The 13,833-nt window shown below is 40.9% G+C and overlaps 1 protein-coding gene across 1 annotated transcript in view; it reads right to left on the reverse strand.

The window, feature by feature from the left end:
• Window positions 1-12,248, reverse strand: part of T265_06973 (hypothetical protein) — a gene marked incomplete at both ends in the record, with an annotated part of 33,004 nt that extends 20,756 nt beyond the window's left edge. The window contains one exon of the mRNA XM_009172379.1: window positions 12,034-12,248. Within this exon, the coding sequence (XP_009170643.1) occupies window positions 12,034-12,248 (215 nt within the window). The remainder of the gene's footprint in view (window positions 1-12,033) is intronic.
• Window positions 12,249-13,833: the final 1,585 nt, after the last annotated feature.

The following is a 13,833-nucleotide window of genomic DNA, read 5'->3' on the forward strand; positions in this document are numbered from 1 at the left end:
TTGAGATCAATTCACGATTAGCTGATAGTTTAAAGTGGTCCAGACCACCTGGCATGAGTTGTTGTACCTACACTGGAGATACCATGGGCATTATCAGTGCTCAGACGGCAAAAGACTGAATACTCCTGCTGACTTGCGGAGGATATATAGCGGCCATGTGTCTTATAATTCTGTTTATGAGGCTGTTTTAACTATTTTTTCGTCCGGATCACACCCACTTATACCTACCTACAGTTCATCTTTACATATTAAATGATGTGGCTGATATCATCAGAAGCCTTTAGGTGAATTCCCTAGTAAAATCCCTATTTTTTGGTTTAGGCTGACCACTGCTCTAGGAAGGGTGAAGTTGTTGCACTGGTTTACACAAGTAGACAACTGATTAAAAGTGCTAGTGTAGAGCATTGGGTTTGCCTTTGGGGTGTATCGGACTGACTGTATTTGTATTTGCTCTAAGCGAGATGGTCCAATAGTGTTGTCGGTAAAATGTATCCCATCCAGTGGTTCCTGGGTTGATGGTTTGATTGAACGGACTAACAAACCTACGACATACCCTTGAAGATTTCGCCCGAGGAGCCTTGAACTGGGATTCGAACCCCTGGTTTTCCCGTACACATTTAGAAGTATGTGCATTCTTTCAGCTGCCGCGCCTCGGATCACTTGTGGACAGGCAGAACGATAAGTTAAATCCCCAATATCGACTTGTTTTAGGTTAACAACCAATCTTCTAAAGTAACGGACTGAGTAACCAGACTACCAAATTCGGTCAGAAATGCAACGCTTTGGCCCGCATCCACTGGCAAACAGCGCAGTGACACCAGCGACTAGTTTTAAAACCCTTTATAGTCGGTGACTTCATGCGGCTACTCGGAACTATGTCCACAGACAGGATGTCTAGGCATATATCTTAGCACTTAGAAGGTTCGCATTTCGTTGGTACTGTACACTTTTCTATTCCTTTTGTTTACAACTCCCTATAGAGTTACTTCGTGGTTCACTTCTGCAGATGTGGTATATACTAATCAGGCTTTCAGTAATTTTGTCCAAAATAATTCACTCAGTTAGAGCTAGAAGTTCAACCAAAAAGGTCCATCTACGGCTGCAGAGAATGGAATAATCCTTAGAAAGGGTGCAGTCTGAGCTTGGCAAAGATACTACGAACATTTTGTGAACTATTGATCAAACTGTGCTGAGAGTTGTAAACACATCCTTAACACAGCCCCTTCTTTACTACTGCCTTCCATAGTTAAACCGCTCGTAAGTACGACACATTTCGACACCAAACACCATTGTGTTGTTGCACTTAACTGCTTTTCCGAAAAAAATACATTTTCACTCTGCTGACTATTACAGCAGAACATAAAGCATTCACAAACATAATATCTTTGACATCGGACGGTGCATTGAGTGATAACCACTCAAACTCAAGTCAAAATACAAAATCAGGAGCTAGCTAGATGGAGGTTACAAAAATATCATGAGAGTTTGGACAACAGCTGAGAGGAATTCCAGCCCATTTCCAAAAAAAGCGGAACGAAAATAGCAAAAGTCAAGTGTAAAATGTGTATTTTTAAATGATGTAGCTACATAGTCACACAGGGATCTTCGCGTAAATCGGGAACATTCCACCTTATATAGTAAAGGATATATATAGTAAAGAATCGGCCCACATCAGGTGCGGTAGGAGATCAAGTTGACACAGCATATTCCTCGGTGTTTGAGTGCAAGGTCGGATACTAATATATCCGCTTTGATTGTACCCACTAAAATTGAGGCTCAAGTGCCTAAAGTCAAGGTTGGTTCTGTGGGCCCCTCACTGGACGGCCAGAACTTTGTTTCTTCACTTTATGGGATGACCTGCGATCCTGACAGCAACCAGTCATACAGAGAAATCCGCATTTTGAGAAAATACTGGTACTTTCCAGATTATGTTTGCCTTCAAGATTTCCAGCATTAGCTATCATCCTGCTAGCAGGGAGCCTTCATCGTCCTTATGACACCGTTACGTAACGTAAAGTTTGTCGAACTCTTCAACTGCATAAAGAATTTTTCTCTACTTGAACTGTGTTGAAACTTGGTGCAGCGTATCTGTGAATAATCTAGAAGACTGTCAAGCACATGGAAAACCTGAGGAATATGTTTTGGAAGATAATCTTTTATAAAGATACACGAAGCCAAAACGTCAATATACAGTCGGTGCACCGAGGGACCGAAACAACATGTTTAATTCTGCCCGTACATCAGACATGACTCAACTAATGAAGTAGTGATGAAGAGACCTGTAAAGATCTTTGAATGAACTTCCTTCGTAGCTGGTTTTCGTGTGTCCCTTGAAAGCTGTCCAACAGTTAGAAAGGAAGTGACAAATTTGCTGCCTTTTCAACTTGTAAATAACTGTTTGTCTGCTCCCATGGAGATAGTTACATTGATCGAACAAGACAAATGTCCAGAAGAACTTTCAGCCATCTTCAACCTGGTTTTCAGAAGGAGCTAGGCGCGCGTCGCTACCAGTTCTGTTTTACCGCATCTAGCAGACAAAGAACGCCTAGTGTACGTCGCGAAGTTTTTACACTTATCTTCAAAGTACCTGAAAACTTATCGAAGACTGTAAGAACGAAGACTCCAGGAATTGCGGAAGCCATTAGTACAGGAATTCACCGGTCTAAAATTCGGAGGCCGTTAGTACAGGGGCTGGAGTTCATGTGGTCAGTTAGACAGTTTGTGACAACACGTGACTCCTATACCCGCGTTTATTTTCTGATCAAATATAAGTTGACCTTTTAGCACTAAATATTGTTTTAGCACGAAGTGTTTCGCATAATATAGGTTTCAATATGTCTTATATCTATGTCTCAGTCTAACGAATGAATATATAAATCTGTCTTTCACTCTACCCGTCTTATTATAAATAACTCACCCTGAGGCTCAGCGAGATGTGTTCTCATACCGGGGCAGTTTTTCGCTGATACAGCAAGACACTAAAAATAGCTGAACCCCTTTGGCCGTCATAAAATCTTTTAAATGTTGTCGTTGAAACAAGCACGAACGATGTTCATTCGAATAGTTTTACGTGTATAGTCAATAGTCTCATTAAAGGATGTAGACTTTAAAATGGAGCCAGTATACAAGAGTGTTGTTGTGAGTGAATTACACTAACAGGTTTTGATGGTGTTAACGAGAGACTCACATGGATCTCTGGCTTGTGACATTTTTCAACTCATTGTACTGAACTAAGGTCGCTTCATCTTCCGGTTGACACAATCTTCAAGGTATCGAAGTATATATAATTGGTATACTGCACTGCCTCCCCAGATGAATGCATTTCAGAACCACAAGAGAAACTTTTTGACGAACACTCACCCAATGAGGTTCAGAGGGGAGAAAGTGGTATTGGGCTCTTGTGTAGTTTTCAGCAACACTGCAGATGGTGTATTATATCTAAAAAGCATTGGTTAATCTGATGAATTTTGTTTACTAGTATTTTCAGTATCACAAAACTTTATCTCACTAGGAAGTTCTATAGAGACTTGAGAAATGACTATACCTCCATTTAGATGTGTTACGGTAACAAGAGGGCGCCCTGGCAGTATCCCAGCCTACGCCCAACCGTCAATTTTACACCTTTTATGGTAACGTGGCAGTATTTTTAAACGCCGGTGTTATGCTCTCGATAACAATGGCAACTCAAAGAGGAAAGGTTGTAAAATCTTTCTGCAGTACTGAAACTTGGGTAAGCCACTGAGGCGAGATATACGTGTCCTACTGGATTTGAGTCCCAAGAACTATTCTTTAGATATAAGAAATTCTTACGCGTAAAAACCAGAAAAAGATTCATGCTAAAACTCAAAATGTACTTTGCCATGGTAATATTTATTCTTAGGAAGGATAACTGTGCTTGGTTTCGCGAACTTTTTGAAGTATTTTTAGACAGGAAGGGTTTTTCCGGTGTAGCGTTATTCTAGTCCTATCTAGATTTGTTTGCTAGCAAAGAAACAGTTTTAATAACAAAAATCTCCCTAGAAGATGGTGTCTGAAGACGATTATTTAGACCTTTACAGCAATGGTCTTGATTTTTCCGTCAAATAGCTGGCTGGCAAAAATTAACCAATTTCGTTCAGGAAGAAGCAGCTGAGATTCTACTCTAGGAAAAGCCGAGCAACCCCATCTTAATGGCTACACTGCTCTGTCCTCCCTGTTGGTAGGTATTCTTCTTTCTTTCAAGAATTCTGAGTTTTTTCAACTGCATATTTGTCCAGGCAACTGCTGCTATAAACTCAGTGTCATGCCGTAGCCGAAAATTTTATTGCATACAGAAATCAAATTTTGACGGATATAAGTGTAGGAAAAATCATCTTCCAGATAATGTCCAAGTGTGTATTTTTTCAAATTACAGGCTAGATGATCAGCAAACATACGCACTAACACCGATCTTGGGAAACATTTGCCAGCGTATTTTGGCTAGGACGAAAACTTGACATTTTGTATTTGCAGTCGTCAATTTTTGTGCTGGTCACCTGCTTCGAGAAAGGCATTTATGCACTTCAACACGTGTGAACTGATTTCAGCTCATTGCGAAATTGGATTCAAGATTGTTTTTAGCTCTACTCTCGGCCACTTGGACACCAGAGACCAGATTATTGAACTTCATTGAGGATAACGCGTCGGCAGATGAGTACCGGCAGTATGTGTACGCTGCCATTGTAGAAATATGAGTGCAATAGAGTAACCAATAGAAAAATTCCCTTATGACGGAACAAACTTGAAAACATCATAAAGGAGAGATTCATTTGGGTTTCAGATGAGTCTCCTGAAAAACCAAACTTGTTCGCCATTGAATGTATTCCTCTAAATTTGGAATTTTTATCCGGTTAATTTTTGCTCTACCTGTTAACCTGTGATTCTTGTTGTTTTAACTCTATCCCACAGGAACGTATCTTTATGCCTCTCAAAACATAGTGGACTGCTCCATTTTTTACTCTTACTAACTACGATTTCCTGTCATGCCAAATCAAAAATTATCTAACTTTTTTTTAAGAGTTCCATGTATTGCTTCCAGTGAGGCTTAGTAAGAGCTAAAAACTAATCACGAAATAGGCATTTGTAGCATATTCGAAATTCTTGTTGCGAACTATACTATTGTTAAGGATAGACTTAAATGAATCTCTCGCTTATGGTATTTTCTCAGCTGAGTGTCTTACGAAACGTTGCTTCATATCTCTTTTGGTACGATATTCAGGGTCTCGAAGTGTTTTCTCGGTGAAACACAATACTGGTAAGTTTGCTGTGAACTCTTTCGACATCTCAAAACCGGTATTCCTTAATTAATTCTCATAAACTGTACCCCGCAGTTTGAGTACACCAAATGGAGTTCGGCGACTGATTAGAAAGAGGCCATTTGGAAGGCGCCGGTATTCCTCAAACTTGTTTTGTTGCCTTAATTGATTCTCATAAACTGTACCCCGCAATTTGAGTGCACCAAACGGAGTTCGGTGACTGATTAGAAAGAGGCCATTTGGAAGGCTGATTAGCAGCACAGTTTACCCCCGTAACCTGAGAGTGAACATCAGTTGACCAGAGACGTATCTGCTGACGAAGCTATTTTCTTGATATGGCGCCACAGATGGACTCGTGAAACTCTGGAAGGAATTGAGTGACTCTTGGTGCCTCATGCTGAGCGCAAAAACTCAAAAATGAACGACACCATTTTTCACAGTTTTTAGTAACCAAAGAAAATCCGACGTCAATTCTTAGTTTTTCAAGGGTCCATGTCAATGGCGACATGTGCAACTCTGGTCCATGTAGTAATTTCGTAGGGATTTCCTACGTCGAACGTTGCTGCTCAACGGGAGTTCCCTTGACCCTCGGGCAGCAGACAAACGGTGTAGCGGCAGTTGCACGCGTCAGCTAGACAACTAGGCAGTGTTTCTGCTAACACTACCCCATCCGCACACAGAAATCGAACATTGGTCCGCTGGGCCAGGACCTAAGTGACAAAATGTGTGACGCTGATGAAATCCCCACTAGGCCTAAATGCACCCCAGCGTTATCTTTCACAAGAGTTGCTCATTCAATAACCGGGAGATGGGAACGGATAAAACACAGCCTTGAATTCCCCTAGAATTACAAAGCAATCCGAAATTGACCCACAGATCAAATTTTCTTTTACTTCACCGCGCAGGTTTCGAATAAGTTAAAAGTGTTTTATGGATAGTCGATCTCGCAACAACTGTTCACAGCACTTGTTGCCCAAAAATTACGAAGCCAGCCTGCAGATATTGGAGATACGCAGAGAGTTTTCTGAAAGCTGGCATGTGGCAAATATCATGTCCTTTTTAACACGACTAGCACATATTTCATAGCAAAGTTACTGTACATGTACTGAATTCTATAAAAACTTTTAGCTTCTGCCAAATATGCATTCGCCAGCATAAGTGACTTTCCAAGTTACGGTAACCAGACTTAAAGGGCTCTGGTGAGGGGCGTCCTCTCTGGTAACTTTCCTGTTGTGCAGCTACTAGTTTTCTTATTGTAGCTTTTAAGTAGTTGAGAGACAGTTCGGTGGACATTCCATTTTGACCATAAGCAACCTGTCCGCTGTAGCTCAGTCAAGGATCATGAGTCTGCACAGGATGTTAAGCCACTTGAGCCATAGAATTATTATCCTCAGCTAACCTCTGCTACAAAGTTGGCTTGATGGGCGATTCACGAATGAATTTCTAAAAAGTCGTAAACACTTTTTTCCATCACTGGTCCTTGATTCGGCTTGCCTTATCAACCACATCCTTTTGATTATATTCCAAATGCGGCATCTTTGCTTCGCTGTCCAGAAGTTCAATAGAAATATTGCGATCTTTTTTATTATAACATACTGCTTCTGAAAATCTTCGATAGCCTGCCACCAGTTTCGGACCTCTTGAATATCCTTCATTTGGCGCAGTAGTCAAGTTTTTGTCAACTCCATGTTCTATCTGGACACTAAACTTGCGGATGGCGTGACAATAGCAAGAAAATATATTTCGATATCCCGAAGATCGTGCCGGTTGGAACACAGAGCGGTCTTTGTGCAGGAGATATAATTGCAGAATGGCATAAACGACAGACAGATAAGTGTCCCTTCAATACATGGTAAAAGCATGTTAACAACATAAACACCGGTCTTAGGGTTTTATATTTTTCTACGATTCTCTCAGCGAGCTGGACGGGTTGACTTTTGTCAACAAAAAAGCCACTCGGATTTCCGAACCCTGTAGATGTTCCGATTTTATGCAGCCTGTGGCACATTTGCCAACGTGCGGCTTGCATTTCTGGATGTTTAGCCGAGTTAGGACAAACATCTGATTCATCCAACTACCGACTGTGCGTTGTTGTCGAACGCCTTACTGGTACAGGGTGGGAATAACCGCGACTTAGGCGATAAATTGGAGTTTACTTTTTGGGCCAATTCTCATGGAAGTGATGATAAACGATTGAGAATTGTGCATTCAGATCAGCTGATCCCTTGTGACCTTAAGAATTTCGGCAGCACGATATCTGCTAGTCTACGGGAATGGTATTGTACTAAAATCTCTCAACAATAGTGGGTTGTAGGTTTTCGAAATCGAAAGATGAACAATACCAACAGTGTCAACTTGTCTTTGCCCTGTTCCGAGCAGAGCTTTCAGGTACATGCGGCTCTCTTCTGACGACCTGTACAAAGTGAAGTAGACTTCACTGGGAAATGGCCTTTTCTCCGCAAAAATTTTTAATAAAAAATACATTGCACAAGTCCGTTTGTTAGCTCCAAAAACGGAGCAACATCTCAAGGAAGTTTTACATTTTATACCATATTTTTCCGGCCGTGAAACCAACAACAACTTGACATATCTTAGTCTTGCGGTTTAAACCAGTCAATTTTGAGAAGCGGATATTTCGGCAGCTAAGGTTTTCGGTCAGTCAACTTGCAACTGCTTTAACCAGTTGGCAGAACAGACTTGTCTCTCTCAAAGAGTGATTGAAATCACGATCCCAACTAAATGAGATGAGAAGATTATTACCTAGTTACTGATACGGAGTTCGGCGAACATATTTATTTTCAGCAAGTCTCATCAGGCTTATGCAACCGCATAAAAAGTCAGAGAAGTACAGAATAAGTTATCAGACAGCTAAGAAAGTGGATAATGGTCTGGTGCACTCTATTTTGGCCAGCTAACGCCTTGTTCAATTGAGTTAACTCAGTCGGTCGGTTTTGTGTGCACCGAACAGGATTCAGTACTCTAAACACGGCTAATTTTTAGCGTTCAGCGTCTACCACCCTTGGGATCTTCGAGCATTTGTTTGAAAACCTGTAGAAAACGCGAAATAACCATTGACCTGGAGTTCTATGATCATGATCGGTAGTTAAAAGAGAGAGTTATGTTGTTACGTTTAGGACGAGTATTAACAAATCCCAAACAATACAGGATAGCAAGTTTGTACACATAATTTTAGGGTCAATTATCCCCACATAAACTCGTGACAAGTATGCATGAAGTGGTGCTGCAAAATATCCAAAGGATCTATAGATTGTTGGTTTGCATGTGAAAAATCGCCTGCTATTCCTGTCGGTTTGTTAAGTGAGAGCCTGTGGCAAGTTGCTTATCATATCCGCTTTTAAACTCTTATAGGTGGTAACAACACTAGCCTAAGCTATGTTCATTTTTACCAGAAACAGGAGTTTTCAATTCACATCACAATAACCCTAAATTCTGCAAACCACTGTCAGTATATAGGAATCGATTTTAATTTCGCGCATCATTTACCAATTTCACTATACGAAGACTGAGTTTGCGGTATTTGACCCGGTTACTTAACTACTGACACTTGTTTCCAAGAAGATTGTGGGTAGTTTCATTAAGATACTACTCCTAAAATTAATTCTTCTCACATCCTTCTGGCTTGAATAGTAAGCACAGTACATCACCTGGCTCTTGCGAGAATAAACCACACTTCAATCAACATTATCGCAAACCGGATTTGACGGGACTGTCCATACAAACAAAACACCACTCTTCAAATTTCTTAACTGAGATGCGCTGTTGGTTGGAACAATGTATTAAGAGTGATTGCCAAAATATGTGCTCGAGTGGGGGATATTTTTGGGCACTGAAGACGTTTCGATCGATTCTCAGAAGATCTGAAAAACGAATTCAATAATTTTATGACCAAGCCATAATAGCGACATAAACAAATTCCAGCTTAAATCTATGAATGCTGTTGACCGAAATAGCTGCCTCATCAACTCTTTTTGCTCAGAAATTTTATCACACATTGATGCAGTGCTATTTTAGAGGAAGCAGGCGGCAACATTTGATTCGAGTTGCGCGAATTTTTATTTTCCGACCGCCATTCTTACTCAGTTATGGTCTATTGCTAGTTTCACCCAGACTTGTGATAACATCTGTTTTAACCACGCCCAGTGACTTCTAAACAATCCGGCTGATTGTGTATCGATTCCAGGATTGGGTTGAAAACCTTCAGTAGTTGCCACCTCTCAAATAGTCAGCTACGGAAATGATGCGTTTTATTTACTCAGTTTATTACAAACGTATTCCTAAATCACGTCTAGGTGAAAATATTTGGGTGGTACATTGAAATTCAATTATTGGGCTTCTCAAGCACCTGAGGAATCACGTCGGTTCGCTAGATATTCCGCATGAAACAACACCAAACTCAATCTCATTCATGCAGCTATGGACTGGCACGTCAAGTGCAAAATATTTCACAGTGTGATATTCTGGTTCTTTGTAACAGTTTTAACACGCGTGCTGAGTAAACCAAAACTCATTATGCTTGCGTAAGCCCATTTAACTCCACCACATCTTATTAAACTGTGTACAGTCACCAAGTAAACACTCTGTGCAACACTGAAATCCTGTATACGCAATAATGCGCTATAATGACTGAGCCTGAAAGGGTTCCTTTCAAATTCTACCAGCGATGCTTCCTTCAGTTTCTCACATCTCCGCAAATCCAGATAGCCTTGCTCATAAACGGCTCGAAACATTCTTGGATGTAATCTTAAGGTTGACAAGATCATTTCCAAGAAATATCGTAAACTATCACATACATCAGAAAATACAGGGGAAAATGTTTAAAGAATCACGTGCAGAATCTGAAGATGTGTAATATAATCCAAGACAATGACTGATGGTATCGGAGCTGTTGGGATGCCGGTTGAATTTGCTAGTCAATATTTTCCAGTGAAAGTCATGAACTCGTTTTCATAAGTGTTGAAATTGCGCTATCGTCGCATTGGGCGAAATCCTGTTAGGCGTTCTATTTAGCATTATTCATCTGGTACCCAAATAGCACGTTGACCGCTCTCGGCAGCAAATACACCAGTAATAAATACTGTTGCTTAACTACCACACAGCCATTGGAAAAACATACAACAGTATGGAGACTTCGAAAAGGTGTTCCAGAATAAGGTGCCTACATTCTAGCACAACAACAAGATAAACACATCTAGGAATCATGTCACAGTAAGATATGCTACTGAACCCCTATCCTTTCCAAAACTCATCCAGCAAGAGTTCGACACGAAACAAAAAACAAACTCTCGCTTGGCACTCCAACCAGAAAGCGATGACATGAACGCCACTGGGATGTCACACCCTGTGGGCTTCTAAACAAGTAAAACATGAATCGCATAAACTGCGGCCACAATGGCGCGGAGACCCCTCAACACATAGTAGCCTTGTGATGTCCTGGCGTATTCGAATCTTTTGCTTGTGGAGTTCGGGATGTACATTAGCTTTCTGTGTTAGGCATTTACTAGGTAGACTTCGTAGAGGTCCGAGACACCCTACCTTGGCATGTTTAATATGCTGCCCTGAAGATTTCACTCCCTTGCCAAGCACTCGCTTGCGCCCCTCTGGGTTAAAGTATTGAAAAGCGAAACTGCTCATTAGGCAGTTTTGAATGAATGACTCTCCGTCTTCACTCAATTAGCGCCCTTCACTGCAAAGTTTTTACTAACAAACTCGAACTGAGCGATTTCAAGCAATTAGACGCCAAAGTACACATCACATATGCAGAGTTTTTAAAAATGGGCATTGTCAGGCATACTCAGAAACCGTCCTGAACTTTACGTCAAGGTTAAACAGTAACAAACGAACACTGTATAAAGGTTCCATACATTCTGTAATAACCTATACCTTCCATTAGATGGGTGGGTGTGTGGTGTTTGGACACCAGACCAAACGCTACTCGTATGCTTCATCAGTTGGGTTTATCTGACATAAATGCACTAGTGATCAAGGTTCCGGGGTCACGAAAGAATTTTAGACTTACGTGGGCTGATTTCACAGACGTAAATTAAGGATTCTCTTACAGCTATTTTCTGTAGATATTTTTCCATGCTCACTCGAGTGACATAAGTCAAAAATTATGCTTCGACCTTTGTTATTGTGTACCCTGGCTCCATCTGACTCAATACAGTGACGGCTTATGTGGCCGCCAAGATAAGTGGCCTTAATAACACTCTCATTCTCCTCATTACGAAGCTCCGAATAGGGCGAATGACCACTTATGAGAAAATCGCAACCCAAAATTGTACGATGTATGCCAAAACGAGAGAACACTCAAACCGTTCTAATTAGAGTAGATTGTGTAAACCACTGACGGTCGAACGCTAAAGCGCAAAGCCGGGGATATGATTCTTCACAACTCAGTGTTTCAGCCCCCATGGGTGGCTTTCGTCAGAAGCGAGTTAGTCGGAATCACACACACTACTGACTACTGACATACAGCTAGCATTCATTGGTCAGTTGGTCACATCAATGTTGGTTGACAATGAAATCGGCTTAGTGTTTAAATGTCCTAGCCACACAGTGCACATCGACTGACGCAAGTAGGCCTTGTGTGAATTGCCATTTGAGCGCCTCGTCAAATAGAACATTGTCGTTTTCTATTAGGGCGTGCAGAGTAATGGATAAGCCATTCCGCGTTTTTGGGATTGCAATGAACTTTGGATTGAGCATGTATGTCTTGTGTGTTCTACGCACTTTTGTTTACCTGCTCTTCTCAGTCATGTAACTAGCATCGCACTCCTCAAAACAGTCCTTGTACACGTAGACAGTTTGGTCGCCCATGGCGATAGGGTCTTCATGGCATGCCAAGTGTCTACTGATGATGTCAATTCCGAAGATTGCATCTACACTGAATGCCGATAAAAACTCGCGAATTCGACCAGAAGCTAGTGTGTAGCGAGGCACGATTCCTGACTGCATTTAGGCTGGAGGCAAGTTGGTGAAAAAGGCTAAAGATCGTCAGGCTTGGTAGCGTGACCAGCTCAGTCTTGTCTTAACACCCGCAGTATTTATTAGGGAACTTCCAGACGGTTCACTGTAAAGTCGAACATGACCAGAGGTTGTAGAGGCACAGTAGCGCTTAATACGCCCACTAACTGGTCGGAACCCTGCTTGGTGCTCTCGAAATTAAATCTAACATTCCAAACTTTGGTATTGTGTGGTTGACTGTGTAGTGCTTAAAACTCTACGGTTGAAACTGCTACTTTTAGTAGGATTGGCGACAGTGCCCTAATTGTTTTTACTTCAAGATGAGTCTAAATCTCTTGATCAAAGAACACAGAGATGTACAGATGTCCCTGAGTAATATTGAAGAAAGCTGAACCGTCTGAACAACACCGTGGAGTTTCACAGAAGAAAGCATAGTTATGATTCGAAATCTGAAGGCAGACCAAGGATAAGTTTCAGAGGATCAAGCGAAAAGTCACCAAGTTTAGCTTTACTCAGCTCATGTTAGTCGCTTGTTGCATAAAATTCCTTGTCCAATATCTGCCTCCCAGACTCCAATAAGTAAAATACAAACCGCCATTTGAGGCAGGGGAGAACTGAGTTTCATATCTTGTCAAAGACTCATCAAAGTGCTAGACCGGTCATATCGCAATTTGGTAAAAAAAAATATTGGTGCGAAGGTTGGACCGCTCAAGATCAAAGTTGTACAATTCGTTTAATCCGCCATTCATTTCGTGTTTTTTTCCAGGCAGTTCTGTGTGTTATTCTCGATGCTTTAGGTCGCTTTTGGGCCACTGTATTTACTAGACTTCGTATTTTTTTGGGGAAAATGGACGAAATGTACATTGATGACTTGTTCTCATCATACCGATTTCGTCTCCGTTCTTGTTTTCACATCTGCTGGGATCTACGTTTGCATTTGGCCTAACGGGAAACAGGTGTACTTGAAAACCTATTATCCGCCAGCATGTGCGTTAAATCTCTGCCAAACTTCGACGCAGCTTCCTCATTTGCAGTCCGTTTAAGGCCGCCATCATTTTTGTGATCAGCGCATTAGTTAAATTCTTAAAGGAAAAAAAATTATGGTGAACGTACTATCCTCTATACCATAACAAGTGTTGTTATGCCACCAGGTGACAGTCAGAAGACAAGAAGGCCTCCAGAAATAATGTATTAATTAATTAATTAATTAATGTATGTATGTATGTATGTATGTATGTAAGTATGTATGTATGTATGTATGTATGTAAGTATGTATGTGTATGTATGTATGTATGTATGTTTGTATGTATGTATGTATGTATGTATGTTTGTATGTATGTATGTATGTATGTATGTTTGTATGTATGTATGTATGTATGTATGTTTGTATGTATGTATGTATGTATGTATGTTTGTATGTATGTATGTATGTATGTATGTTTGTATGTATGTATGTATGTATGTATGTTTGTATGTATGTATGTATGTATGTATGTATGTAATGGTGTATTAATGCAAATACATCCACTTGTGGCCCTAGTTGGTGATCGATCTGTTCTAAACCAACCAGTGTACC

The sequence above is a fragment of the Opisthorchis viverrini genome, assembly GCF_000715545.1.
Source record: "Opisthorchis viverrini unplaced genomic scaffold opera_v5_154, whole genome shotgun sequence".
In the NCBI taxonomy this organism is placed as follows: domain Eukaryota; kingdom Metazoa; phylum Platyhelminthes; class Trematoda; order Opisthorchiida; family Opisthorchiidae; genus Opisthorchis; species Opisthorchis viverrini.